This window comes from Protopterus annectens, chromosome 13.part0 (assembly GCF_019279795.1).
Source record: "Protopterus annectens isolate FY-2018-M chromosome 13.part0, PAN1.0, whole genome shotgun sequence".
In the NCBI taxonomy this organism is placed as follows: Eukaryota; Metazoa; Chordata; order Ceratodontiformes; family Protopteridae; genus Protopterus; species Protopterus annectens.
Genome location: NC_056747.1, coordinates 307391113 through 307406112, shown reverse-complemented (window position 1 = coordinate 307406112; position 15000 = coordinate 307391113). Strand labels below are relative to the sequence as shown.

The following is a 15000-nucleotide window of genomic DNA, read 5'->3' as shown; positions in this document are numbered from 1 at the left end:
AGTGGTTTTCTAAACTGTTTCTCCATGTAAGTAGAGTGCCTTAGTGAGTCACCCTTTACTGGAAACAATAATGGAGTCCAGTTATTTTGTATATCTGATGAAAGTGCTCATCTTTTGGTATATTAAAGTTTGTGTGTATCCTGCTAGTCTCCACTCTGTTTTTTATTTTTATGGAAACAATACTTCTCAAAGGGGGTCACTGTAATTTTTATGTATTTTAGGGGGTCCTCTAATGCTTGGTGTATCGAAGGTGTTTCAGCTACTCTCTAATTATATGGAGAAACAGTAGAGAAGCATAGGTATTCCTAGCTCAAACTTCAAGCTCTGCCCGATGACTTCAAGAACAAGATCCTGGACGCCCCTTTGACAAGTTCCTCTTTGGCAAACAATCTGCAGAACTTTTCAAAAACCTGCAAGAAAAAAGTAAGAAACTGCAGGACTTTAAGCATCTACTGGTATCCCCAGTTCCTAAATTCTACAGAAACTACCCAGCTGAATCAAGCTTTGTTAGAAGGGTACCTGCCTCTTGTAATACTACTTCCTCAAAACAAAGGAAAGGTGCTAGAAAGCTCTCATCCCATAGAACTACTACCCCAGGCAGCCCTTTCCAGACAGATCAAACATTGTGTGACTGCCTAAATACCCTCCGCCATCTCCCCCACCTCTATCACTGTCCTTCCCTGTGGCAACAAATCACCTCAGACCGCTGGGTCCTATCAATAGCAGAAAGGGTACTTTATGACCTGGCAGGAAAAGCCATCAGCAAAAGACATATACCCCTCCCTGCAAAAAAAATAAATCCACCTGATACCCCAGGTCATTCAGGATTTACTATCACAAGGCACTACAGAGATGGCTCCACCAGGACGAGTGTGTGAAGGGTTTTACTCCAGATTCTTCCTGGTCCCAAAAAAGGAGGGCCCTTTGAGGCAAATACTGGACCTGTCCTATTAAACCTCTCCCTGCATGTACCTTCCTTCCACATGCTATCCCTGCAAACCCTTCTTCCACTTTTGACTGGACCTGAAGGAGGCATGCCTCCATATCCCCATTTTCCCAGACTTCCTGAGATTTCTGGATTTTGCTGTGTCATCCTTGCACTATCAGTTTACTGCCTTGCCCTTTGGCTTGTCTACAGCATTAAGGGTTTTCACAGTGTCTAGCCCCAGCAGTAGCCTTTTGCAGAACAAAAGGCATACAGATCTTCCCATACCTGGACGACATCATCCAGGCAGAAGAGGCAAGTACTCTTCAGGCACACCTGCAATTCACTGTTTATCTCCTAGGAAGTCTGGGGTTTACACTGATCCTACAAAAGTCCTCCCTCACCCCATCCCAAGACCAGATCTTCTTAGGCTGCAGAATAAGGATGAATTTGGTGAAGGCCTTCTTCCCGCTAGAAAAAGGTAACTTCTTTAACCAGCCTTTTCCAAATCCTAATCCAAGTCACCCACGTCTCAGCCAGGGAATTTCTCCATCTTCTGGGCTTGACAGTAGCTACCCTTCCCATGCTGCCCCTTTCCAGGTTACATATGAAGTTCAAGTGGTACTTGAAGAATGTCTGGTCCTAACACAATCACCCTCTGGATTTTCAGATGCCCTTCCTGCCCTGCCAGAAAAAAGTTAGGGTAGTGGATCCAGCAAATGCAGAATCCTTGTCTCCCTCTACAGCCCATCAAGCCAGTCCAATTCATTTAGGTTGTATATTAAATTAGCGAACGCTTAGAAAAGCGAACGCTAATTCATCGACCCCTTTTAAGCAAAGCTTAAAATCTCAACCCCCAGAACAGCGATTTTTTTTCACAGGGAAAAAAATCGCTGGTCCACAAAAAAAAAAAAAATTATAATAAGCCCCCCCCCCCACATACATATACCAACTCTGAGATCGCACCACAGTGGAGGAAATGGTAAACTCCCAGAACCGGCCCAGTGATTTATTTTTTCCCTGTGAAAAAAATCGCTGTTCCAGGTGTCTGAGATTTTACACTTTTGCTTAAAAGGGGTCAATGAATTAGCGTTCGCTAATTCAGTATAGACCCTTCATGTACACAGATGCCATGGATCTGGAATGGGGGGCCGTTATGAACGGTCTCAAGGTACAAGCTCAATGGGAGCCCTCCCTCCAGGAAAAAAACATCGTTGTGAGGGAGATGACTGCTCTTCTCCTAGCTCTAAATACTTTTTTCTCCCAGTTCTACATCCTGGTCCCCTACAAGTCTTCACAGACGGCACCACAGTGATGTGGCATATCAACAAGCAGGGGGGGAGCCAGGTCCCATTTACTTTGCAGGCTGGCAATGCAAGCATGGGAATTGGCCACTCAGTACAGTGCAACATTGCAGGCAGTCTACATCCCATCACAGGGCAACCATCAGGCAGATGCCCTCAGCAGATCATTGCCTCAAAATCACAAATGGATTTTGCACAGAGATGTTTTCTTAGACATTGTCCACCAATGGGGCACTTCACATATATGTTTGCCTCCCCTCAGAACAGACAACTACAGCTGTTCTGTTCCAGGTTCCCCTCACCACTAAAGTCGAAAGTGGATGCCTTCTCAATCTCATGGAAGGGGCTGTCCTGTATGCTTCCACCCTTCCCTCTCATTTGCAAGGTCCTTTTGAAAATTCAGTGGGACAAGCCAAAAATCTTGCTGGTGACCCCCTATTAGCCAAGGCAACATTGGTTCCCCCTTCTGTCTCTTGCCCGGGGCAGTCAACACAAGTTGCCTCACAAGTTGGACCTTCTCACACAGATGGAATCCCTTATCTTACCCACCCTCGTCTGCAGTCCCTCAGCCTTACCCTGTGGATGATCAACTTCTTATCCCTTTCAGACACCTTTACTCATGAGGGCATACCTGTCCTGCAGGAGGCCTGGAAACCTACTACTAGAAGATCCTGTTTCAGTGGAAAAGGTTCTCTAGCTGGTGTCTTCTACAAGCAGCTGTATCTCTAGTGCTAGCCTGTGTGTTGGTTCCTAAAATCAGATCATACACTTTTGGTGAAAGTGAATTTGTCCGCCATTTCCCCCTGCTTACCTATGAATCCACCCCTATTATCAAGATTGGAAGTGAAACTTTCTTAATGGTGTTCTCCACATCAGACCACCAAGGAAACCTATCCCACCTACTTGGGATCTGCACTTTGTGCTCGAGAAGCTTACTACAGCCCCCTTTGAACCTGCAGCTTCCGCCACTTTAAAGATGTGCACCTAGACAGCTGTGTTGCTAGTAGCCCTTACTTCAGCTAGAAGAGTCTCTGAGCTCTACTCCACCTTGCACCATTTTTCACAAGGACAGGGTTTCTCTTCGTACTAACCCCTCCTTCATGCCTGAAGTGGTCAGTGAGCTGTCCCTTAACCAATCTATCCATTTACCCACCTTCTTCCTTTCACCACAGAATGATAGTGAGTGCTCCATTCCCTAGATGTTCACAGGCAACTGAGGTTTTATCTGGTTAAGACTAAGGATATCAAAGTCCAACCACCTCTTCATATCCTTTCTCCCCAGGGCCCTGGGGAAAACTGTATCCAAAGAGATAACGTCCTGGATCCGCAAAACTCTTTCCATGGTAAAGTTACCCCACACAGAGCCACTCCACCAGAGCAGTGACCTCTTTAGGAGGCTTTCTCAAAGGCCTGGATACAGCCACTATATTAGAGGCAGCCACATGGTCCTCGTTACACACGTTCACTAAACACTATAAATTGGGTAGCATCTCCAGAGCTAGGACAGGATTCGCAAAAGCCATCCTCCATGGATTCTTGGCGACTGCTACCTCTTCCTCCACCCTTTTCTTTGCATAAACTGTGGTACTCTCCCATATGTCAGAATACTGCAACATGAGAATAGGGCATAGATTAGTTGTGTAAAATCTTAACATAACCATGTACATCCTTCTCTTCCATGTTTCTTATTCCTTTCCTCCCCCTACCCTCTAAGAGGGCATTTTCCTTGTCTGAATAGCATCCTTCAGCTACCCATAGACTGTTGTCTGACTGGGCATTCAGTTCTGAGGTCTGTGCGAAAAGCACATTTATGGCCCTTCGTGTGACATCCCATGCACCTTACAGCAGGCTTAAGCTTTGGTGTATGAGCTGGACGTTCGGGTCACCTGAGGTGGAGGATCCCACATGTGAGAATACTGCAACATGGAAGAGAAGGATATCTATGGTTATGGTAAGACTTTACACAACTAATCTATCTCTTGTTAACAGCAAAACTGGTTTTGTTTGACCTCTATTGCTGAACACTAGGTGTACATCCCAGATGTCCTTCAAGGATGCATCTGCAGTCCTTACAAATGGGTTGTCCTGTCGTCAGGCAGCCCTTCGGTCGGCCGGATTCCAAAGTCTGGGTCTGGTCTCGGCTGGTGTCGCACTTCACCCGACATCATAGCTGCAGTTCTTCGGGTATAAAGGCATCAGCCGACGCCATTTTCCTCAGTCTTTCTTGCCGCGTGGCGCCCGAAGCAGAAGCTGTTCGCAAGTGCCGGTCGGTCAGAACCAGAGATTACTACTACCGAATACTACTACGAAGACTTCTAAAAGCTAAGTACCCCGTTGGGGACTCTTTCTTGCCTCAGCCGATGTCAGAAAAAGTGAATAATTGTTTAACTTGTGGGAAACAAATACCTCATAAAGATTTCCACTCTTACTGCTTACCTTGTTTAGGCCCAGACCACGACGTCGCAGCTTGTCTAGCCTGTGCTTCTTTTAACCGACGGACGCTTAGACGTCGGTCGGAATTTGCTGAGCAGTTTTTTGGCACTGATTTTGCTTATATTATGCCGTCGGATCCTCCGACTTCACAAATATCCAAAAAACGCAAGGAAAAGGACCGACACTCGCGGTCCGCGGTTTCGGCCGAAACCGCGGTTAAGCCAACCGCGAGTGTCTCGGTTTCGGCTGAAACCGAGCAAGTGGTTCTTCAGCCGAAAACATGCCTTCTACCGAGGCCTCTTCAAACCTGGTGGAATCGGCTTCTGAAATCCATCCTGTGGTTGCGGTTTCTCAGGAATTATCTGACACTATTCCCTTGGATATCTCAACTCCTGCACGTGGAGCTGCTAGGCCTCCTGCAGCCATGTCTATTAAGGCCTTTGCCAGGGCTAAAGCAGCTAAAGCTACAAAAACTGTGCCTGTTAAGACCCCCTCTCACAGGCCCAGCTCCAGTTCCCAAATGCTTTCTTTGGCAGAGGATCTTATTTCTTTAATCCGGGGATCCCAGCTTCATCCAGACAGGGCCTCTCATCCACCTCCAGAGAAGAGGCCTAGAGCAGAGCCTCCTGAGCCAGTGTCCACAGATGATTCCTCTGATGATTCAGATAACACAGACCCTCCAGAGGCTCCTTATTCCCCTTATGAAGACTCTGATGCTGAAGAGTCCATCCCTTCTGCCTCTCCACCTGAGGAATTTTCCTTTGGGGAAACCTTGCATGCTATGAGGGAACAATTTCAGTGGCAGGGACAAGATTTTTCAGACTCCAGGAAAAGGCTTAGAACCTTTTTGCATTTACCACAACATAGGCCTTTAGCTATACCTCCAGTTCTTTCTGTTGTAGATGATGCATTTAATGATGCTTGTACTGCTCCTGATTCATTACCTCCGGCCCCTGTTAAGCCCGATAGGTACTACAGGGTCCCGGACACATTACCATTTATACAAGGCTCCTTTGCAGATCCCGAGACTATCTCCCAGGGGCCAAAGGCTGTAGCAACTACCTCTGCTAAAATCCCTCCCTCTGAAAGGGAATCCAGGTCCTTAGAGAGATGGGGTAAAAAAGTTTACACTTCTGCTACTCTGTCAGCTAGGGCCTTGAACTGTCAATTTCATATGATCCAATATCAAGAATTTATGCTTGACCAGTTAACTAAAAACTGTCCTCTGATGAACCTTTTGATAAGAAGTATGTTCAGGAAATGGTACATAACATTCAGCAAGTTAGTAACCATTCTTTAAAATGTGGCTATGATGCACTGGAGGCTTCCTTTAGATCAGCCATGACTGGTACAGTTATCAGAAGGCATGCATGGTTGAAAGAGCAGGCCTTACCGACCATGTCAAATCAAAACTGTTAGATGCTCCCATGGACAAGGCCAATTTATTTGGTTCTCCTGCACAACAGGTACTGAAGAAGATGGAGGAGAAGGCAAAATCTGTACAAACAGTGAAAGATTTCTTACAGGTCCAACCTCCAAGGTTTAGCAGGAATTGGCCCTCCAAAACTTGGTCCTTTCCAGACTCCTCTAAAGCACAGAGAGGCAGGAATAGGCGATCAAGAGGCAGAAACCAATCCAGGGGTGCCTACAGGGGACGCCAGTGGCAGGGTAACAACCAGCGAGGCACAGACACAGCCACCACCACTGCAACAGGACAATCACAGTGACTTGGCTCTGGCACCGCCTACAAGGGAACAACTAGAAGCACCCTTAGCGGAAAGCTAGCCTTATTCTCAATAAACTGGCATTACATCACAACAGATAAGTGGATTTTACAGACAATAGACCAAGGCTACAGGTTCAACTTCCATACTCTACCAGGGAAGAGAGGAATGCCAAACCTACCGCCAAATCAAAAGACAGAAGCTCTAAAACAAATATCTCAATTATTAAAGATGAGAGCTGTGGAAAAGGTACCATCTATGGAGCAAAGAAAGGGATTTTACTCCAGACTCTTCCTGGTACCAAGAAAAGAGAACAAATGGAGGCCTATTCTCGACCTGTCCGCTTTAAACACATTCTTCATTGTTCCAAAATTCAAAATGCTGACTCTACAGCAGCTTCTTCCCATGCTGGGCAAGGAGTCTTGGCTGGTAACTCTAGATCTCAAGGAGGCATACCTGCACGTCCCCATACGACCAAATTGCAGAAGATACCTCAGATTTCTTGCAGGATCAGAGCATTATCAATTCTCAGCATTGCCCTTTGGCTTATCTACTGCCCAGAGTGTTCACGAAATGCCTGGCATCAGTAATTGCTCATTGCAGGCTTCAAGGAATCCAAATTTACCCTACCTGACGACTGCCTGATACAAGCGGACAACAAAACAAGCTAACAGAAGACTTACAAAGAGTCATTTACCTGCTACAAGCCCTGGGATATACAGTCAACATAAAAAAGTCAAGGCTGATACCATCCCAAAGAATAACCTTTTGGGTGCAGAGCTGGACACATCAAAACAAATGGCATTCCTAACTGCAGAAAAACAAGAGCAACTACCTCTCTACTTCTTGGCATTAACAAAGCAGAACCTTCTAACAGCAAGAAAAGTACTGCAAGCCTTGGGCTTCATGGCATCCTGCATAATACTGGTCCCTCATGCCAGACTGCATATGAGAAAGCTACAGTGGTACCTAAAGAATTTATGGTCTCAACACAAGCACAGCCTAGAAACCAAAATTCCAATAATCCCATGCCTGAAGCAAGAGTTCCTATGGTGGGCTCAGGCCTGTCAGTCAAACACAGGATTGCCCTTCTACAGCATTCAACCAAGCCAAACCATCACGACAGACGCCTCAGACCTCGGTTGGGGGGCCCACATGCTGGACAAGTGCATACAAGGCTTATGGACTCAAGACCAGCTGCACCTACACATAAATCTAAAGGAAATGCTGGCAGTAAAATTGGCAATCCAGACATTCAGACCATTTCTCCGAGAAGGTCAGTTGATAAGGACAGACACCACCACAGTTATGTGGTACATCAACAAACAGGGAGGCACACATTCATACCCTCTATGCCGGATGGCACTGGACCTATGGAATGTGGCTCTGAGCTACAACATTCAGTTACAAGCAATTTTTGTACCAGGAAAAGAAAACATTCTAGCAGACATATTAAGCAGGACTACCACGGATGCCCACGAATGGATGCTGCATCCGGACATCTTCAAAGCCATTACAAGAAAATGGGGACTCCCAGAAATAGACTTATTTGCATCCCCACGCAATCACCAGCTAAAGAAATTCTGCACAAGGACGTACCACCCACTAGCTTGGAAGGTGGGCTCCCTGTCTTTCAGTTGGAAAAACCTGACAGCATATGCATTCCCACTACTTCCTTTGCTGCACAAGGTCCTATTGAAGATCAAAGAGGACCGTCCAAGGATCATTCTGATAGCTCCAGACTGGCCAAGGCAACATTGGTACCCATTACCAAGGAGCATGTCTCGGGAACAAATATGGACACTACCCCTGGTTCCATTGCTGTTAACACAGAACAACTACAACATCCTGCATCCAAACCTGAAAACTCTGCAGCTGACTGCCTGGAACATTCCATAAGATCAATTAACCCAAATTTATCACAAAGGGTTAAAGACATTATCCTTGAGGCTCGCAGACCCTCAACAAGGAAAAATTATGCAGCAAAATGGAAAAGATATCTCATTTGGAATACTGCAAAGGGAGAAGATGTGTCACTGGTAAACATAGCCAACATCCTGGAATACTTGGCAGAGCTCTTCGACACAGGCCTGTCCTATTCTTCCATCAAGATACATGCATCAGCAATTTCAGCAGAATACAGCTTGGATCCTCCTGTCTTCTCGCATCCTCTGCTCAGGCAGTTTCTGAGAGGAATTAAAATGTAAAACCTCCTAGGAAACCACCATTGCCAGCATGGGACTTGAACTTTGTGCTAGAAAAATTGACACTTCCTCCTTTCGAACCAGCAGCAACAGCAGAATTACAATACTTATCATGGAAGACTGCTTTCCTGCTGGCAATCACTTCAGCAAGAAGGGTATCTGAACTACAGGCATTAATGGCAGTGCAACCCTTCCTGATCTTCCATCAAGATAGTGTCCATGAGAACAAATCCTACTTTTATGCCTAAGGTGGTATCCAGAGTATCTTTAAATCAGGCTATCCACCTCCCTACATTCTTCCCCAACCCACAGAACAGGGGAGAAAGACTGTTGCATACCTTGGATGTACATCGACAGTTACGCTACTACCTGCACAGGACCAAGGGCAATAGAAAAACTGACCAGCTTCTGGTAGCATATGCAACAGGAAGGGAAGGAAAAGCAATTTCAAAACAGACAATCTCCAAGTGGATAGGAAATTGCATTAGATTTTGTTACTCCTACCATGGAAAGAAAACTCCAGAGAACATCAGGCCTCACTCTACAAGGGCTACAGCCACTACCACAGCTTTCTTACGAGGAGTGGCTACCAAGGACATTATAGAGGCTGCTACTTGGACCTCCGTGCATACATTTGCCAAGCATTATAACTTACCTTTATACTCTAGATCCCGAGCAGGTTTTGCCACTGCTGTTTTGCAAGGGATCCTAACTACACCATAATCTCTTCTTTCTTCCTCCCCTAGTTTGGCTATGGTATTCTACCCATTTGTAAGGACTGCAGATGCATCCTTGAAGGACATAGTACAGTTTTGTACCTACCATAAATGTAGATGTCCGATAGGAATGCATCTGCAGTCAGGATTACCCACCCGCCTTCCCCTCTGTGGTACTCCTAGGGTATTTGCCCATCTTATAGCTAGCTGGGGGGGGTCTATTATGGTGTATTTGTTTGTATATATGTACATACATGCTTATTTTTTGTGTTTGCTCTCTACTATGTGGAAACATTGGCATTTATCCAAATTTAGCCTTCCAAGAGGGCACCTGGCATCTGGGGCAAGAAACACTGAGGAAAATGGCGTCGGCTGATGCCTTTATACCCGAAGAACTGCAGCTATGACGTCGGGTGAAGTGCGACACCAGCCGAGGCCAGACCCAGACTTTGGAATCCGGCCGACCGAAGGGCTGCCTGACGACAGGACAACCCATTTGTAAGGACTGCAGATGCATTCCTATCGGACATCTACATTTATGGTAGGTACAAAACTGTACTTTCCTGCTGCTTCATTTTTCATGCTGGAATTCAGGGTTTGAGCTATTAAGTGATTTTCCAGACGCATCTTACCACATAAGACCATGTTTCTTCTGTTTTATTTAGAATGTAATTGGGACCTTGCATCTGAAGTACATGTGAGGTATAGCCAGAGGATCCCTCCAAGAAAATTACCATGTATGGGCTAAGCTAACTTGCTTCTGGGAGGATTTCCTTCTGTGCAAGTTGTGTACATGTGGAGACATTTCACAATTGTGTATGACAGCTTTTGCTCACGCTAAAACCCTTAAAGTGCACAAGCTTCTAATATGTACTGTAACTTGTCAAGTCACAGGCAAATGAAAATAAAAAGCATTTTTGTAGGAGCCAATTTCACAGTTCTTGTAAACTTCTGTTAACATTTTGTTAGGACCATAGGAAGTTACTAGGCTACTGGCTCTAGGGCCCTTACAAGCCTAGCCGAGTTCTACCCGTATTTCCACAATCAGCACCTATTGCCCCTGTCCCGGAGGGACAGATGGAAACCCCTGTGGTGAATTTAGTTACCCATGCAATCTTCCAGATTGTGTTTGAAGAGGGCTAATGAGGGGCTCTGTTTAACATGAAGTGAGAGTCTGTTCCAAAGGTGTGGTAACCTCTGGGGGAGAAATCTGTCCTCAAGTAGGTTCTATTAATGTCACATACCAGGTTAAGGTCTTTAGTGAGTAACCCGTGTACGATTTGACTTATGGAGATGCAGCATTTCCAGTAAAGCAGTGTCAGATATTGCCTTGTATGCAAGGCTGAGAACGCCTCTTAAGTAGTCCATATGAAACAGAATAAAGTGACACTGACATACCAAAACAGGTGTTGTAATCAGTTATTGGCCTGATGAGGAATGCTTAGAGGGAGATTGTAATTTTTTTTTTTTTTTTTTTCTGGAAGCAAAGCCCTTATGAGATGAGCAATGTAGATTGCCCTTACCACTGTGGAGACATTTCACAATGGTGTATGGCAGCTTTTGCTCATGCTAACACCTTAAGTACACAAGCTTCTAATAAGTACTTGAACTTTTCAAGTCATAGGCAAATGAAAATAAAAAGCATTTTTGTAGGAGGGCAAGCCTGCAGGCCCCATGCGAGGGACCTTCACCCCCCACTGTACTTTATTTTCTTCAATGTATGGGCATTCCATGAGAGAGTGATAAACTCTTTTTCCTTCTGTTGGAGTCTGGAAGATAAGAGCATGCAAAATTGCTACATCTGTCACCTTGACTTACTTTGAGCAAGTATGGTATGAGCAGCAGGACTTGAAGTTGGGTAAATGACAGCTTGATTTGTGGGGCCATTTTGTACAGCAACAATCATGTCTTGCTAATATTGTGCTGACTGCTGCTATTTACAGCATCTATGAAAGGTACGCTTTATTTAAAGACCTGGGAAATGGATACTTCTGTTATAATGTTACAATGAATCATAACTGGCATGTTTTTCTTCAGGACTATCCTTCTGAGTGTTATCTCCTTGCTAAATGAGCCCAACACTTTTTCACCTGCTAATGTTGATGCCTCAGTGATGTACAGAAAATGGAGAGACAGCAAAGGGAAGGACCGTGAATACAGTGAAATCATAAGGTAGGCAGATGATTTAATGTATCGTAGTTGTAACTATGGCATTGTTTTGATTTAAATTGGAGTCCAAATACAGACCACAGGGAGTTGTGAATGGATGAAGAAAGTGGTATTATGTGGCTGTTTATTGTAGAATAAGGAAGCCAGTGCAGCTGATTCTGTAGTTGAGGGTAACACAGTTAGTAGGTTCTGCAGTGAATAAAGGTTTCAGAGGTTTCTGAAAGTAGGCGTCTTTCAAACTGAAGATCTTCATACTGGTATTTGGAATTCCAGGGCTGTCATTGCAAATTTTGGGTAATGCCATCTACATCAGAGACTGTGGTATGGCAGAACCTTCGGCCTTTTTCCAAGTGCTGTGATCTTGGAGTCAAATATTTTGGAGGCACTGCTTCCACTACATCAGGAGGGAACTTGAGCCTCCTGCAAAAATATTTTAAAGGTATAACAGCAGGTCCTTGAATTTGCCATTTTTCTTCAGAATCCCTTGAAGTGTCAGGCTTGGCAGGATTGTATACTTGCAAGGAACCACTGTAGTTAATAGGCATTAAGTATGGCCTGAGGATTCTATAGAGTGCTGATTGTGAGTGCAGCATGACGCAGATTCTTTGTAAGCAGCAGGTGCATGGTAAGGACAGTTCTGTATAGCACAACAGAGTTTATGCTGAGGGTTTCATAGAGTGAGGACAGTAGTGAGCACACCATTAAGATGATTTCTGTAGCATGCAGATAGCATGAGTTCTGTTAAAGGAGCTGTTGTGTGGTAGTAAGAGCTTCCTGATGGTAATTACTGTAGTATATGACCATAAGCTTATCACCCTTGATATCCACATCCCGCCCCCACCCCCCATTAAGGAAGCCACAGTAAAAAAGTCTCCAAAGCCAACTTCATGCTTCTTAAGACAGAAGTGGTGAACTTCATGACACCCATGCAGATGGACAATACAGTTACAACTGCTGAATCCTACACAAATGCACTCTAAGCACTTACACAAGTCCATGGATTGTGCTATCCCAAATAGAACCAAGACACTATCCACCAAAAAAAAGGAAGCCAATCTAGTGGTCCCCTGCTATAAACAAAACTGTACAACAGAAGGAAGAAACTGTTGCAAAAAGAGAGTAAAATCCTATGAGTGGAGGAGGTCCCTGGTCAGCCTCAGTAAGAAGCTGAGATCCCTTATAAGATTCTCCAAAGCTAGCTACGAAAACAAAATTGCCACTAAATCCAAGGACAACCACAAAGCATTCTATAGCTATGTCAAGAGTCTAGATAGCAACACCCAAATCTGTTCTGAGTTACAGCACAAAGGCATGCAAATTACAGAACCAACTATTGCCAACATCCTGGCAGATAAGTTCAGTGCTAACTTTACCCCCCTCTCACTCCCTAAAGGGCCCATATATATACAGGAAGAATGCAGAGTCCCTGTAATCACAGCTACGCAGGTAAAAGCTGCACTCTCTAAAGCCAAAAACACAGCATCTGTGGGACCGGACAACATCCCAGGCTGTGTTTTACACGGACTTCAGAACGAACTGGCTCCCCACTTAAGCACCATGTTCAATAATAGCCTCGCATCAGGCTTTGTGCCCACTGAATGGCGCACAGCAGCAGTTATCCCACTCCACAAAGGGGGAGCCACCACTGATCCCAGGAACTATCGACCTATTAGCCTGACGAGCCTAGTCTGCAAGGCCATGGAACGTATCATCATGGAACTCATAAAGACATTGGTAACCTCCAAACTCTGGATCCCACCCAGTTCGGGTTTGTGAAAGGCAGATCATGCTTCCTGAAACTGATCGACTTTGAGGCAGTCACCAAAGCCGTGGATGTAGGTAAGGTGGTTCACACAGCCTGTCTTGACCTCGCCAAGGCTTTCGACACCATCCCCCATTCTGGAATTATAGCTAAACTCAGTAAACTAGGTATAAATCCCTACGTCACAAGATGGGTTGCCAACTGGCTCACTGACAGAACCCACATTGTTAAAGTTGCAGACTCCAAATCTGACCTCAAGGCAGTGACAAGTGGAGTGCCACAGGCTTCCGTCATGGGACCTCTCCTGTTAGCCTGTACTTCAGAGAAGTAGATACCAAACACAGAAGACTATGGCTCCTAGTTTGCAGTCATCTGCGAACTCCGTCAGCCAGAGGCCAAGTCCCCAAATGATGTGGACATCTACAGAAGGGCCTCACTGAGACACATGCCGGGTGTCAGAGCCATGGCCTCAAGCTCAATGCCAAAAACTGCAGTGTCATCCTCTTTGGTAAAAACTCTGTACCCATGAACTACCACATAGGCAGCAATCTACTTAACACCGAATGCATGATAAGAGACCTTGGGACCCAGGTGGACAGTAATCTCTCCTTTGATAGTCACATAGTCACAGTAGTCAGGAAGTCCTTCTACACCTCATCATAAAAGGATTCTCATCCAGGAAAAAAGAGGTCATTATTCCCCTCTACTCGTCACTCATTAGACCCATTATAGAGTACAACGCCCCTTTTGGAATGTACCTCACAAGACATCTGCAGCAGCTGGAAAGGCCACAGAAGTACCTCACAAAGAGGATTACTGGCCTCAAACAAATGCCCTACACTGACCGCCTCAAAAAACTCTCATCTTTACTCCGTAGCATATCGCCTACTCTGAGGTGATCTCTGCCTAACATATATAAAGCTATGTCAAACCCAGAGCAGTTGGACATGCTACACCTAAAGAAATCCCAATCCCTCCAAGCTACACGCTCTAGGGACCTAAATCTCATCACCACAATAAACAGGACACGCTGGAGGAGTAGATTCCTGTCCCAGAGACTTCCTATACTCTGGAACAAGCTACCCATCTATGTCGAGCAAAGTTCTTCATTAGCACTCTACAAGAAAAATCTTGATGAGTGGATGGGAAATGGGAAATAACACCCCGGGGATCATTTCTGTGTCTCTGTTGGACAGTGGCATAGGAAAATAACTTTCTTGGATGGCGTAAGTTATGGTACCTTGCTGGCTAGTCTTACATAGGCCATTGGGCTGTGATAGCCTAGTACCTACCTACCTATGAACCTATATGGCATCAGTGTAATTGGGGTGTTCTTTTGAGTATGAACAAAGGAGTGCGGCATGATTTGGGAGGAGAGGAGTTAACCTATGACTGTATAGTGAGCATTTGAGGAGGGTGTAATGCATTACTGTAGTATTTTGGGTTTTCAGGAGTCATAGAGTAAAGATTTGGCAAGGATGGCCCTCTAATTTGGGAGGATGTGCATGTTTTGCAAAATCTATTTGTAAGCTAGTAATGGTTATTGGTGGAGAGAGATTGTGATTCTTGAGTTTAGGTATACTAGTCAGATTGGCTTGTAATTTTTAATTTGCAAGCTAGAATGCAGAAGTTATATAATATGCTGTTTAAATGGTGAAACTTTTCTTGGTCAGTGTTTAGAGAACTGATTTCAACTGGTTTACATATCAAAAATTTTCATTTTTTTGTGGTTTTCATGGAGCTCTTTTTAAAGAAATGTTTAT

The 15000-nt window shown here is 44.9% G+C and overlaps 1 protein-coding gene across 1 annotated transcript in view; it reads left to right on the top strand.

The window, feature by feature from the left end:
- The window catches only part of CDC34 (cell division cycle 34, ubiqiutin conjugating enzyme), a 434185-nt gene extending 422687 nt beyond the window's left edge, over positions 1–11498 (top strand). Inside the window, exon 4 of the mRNA XM_044053894.1 lies at positions 11344–11498. Coding sequence (XP_043909829.1) covers positions 11344–11482 — 139 coding nt within the window. The 3' untranslated portion in view covers positions 11483–11498. The remainder of the gene's footprint in view (positions 1–11343) is intronic.
- The last annotated feature ends 3502 nt before the right edge of the window (positions 11499–15000 follow it).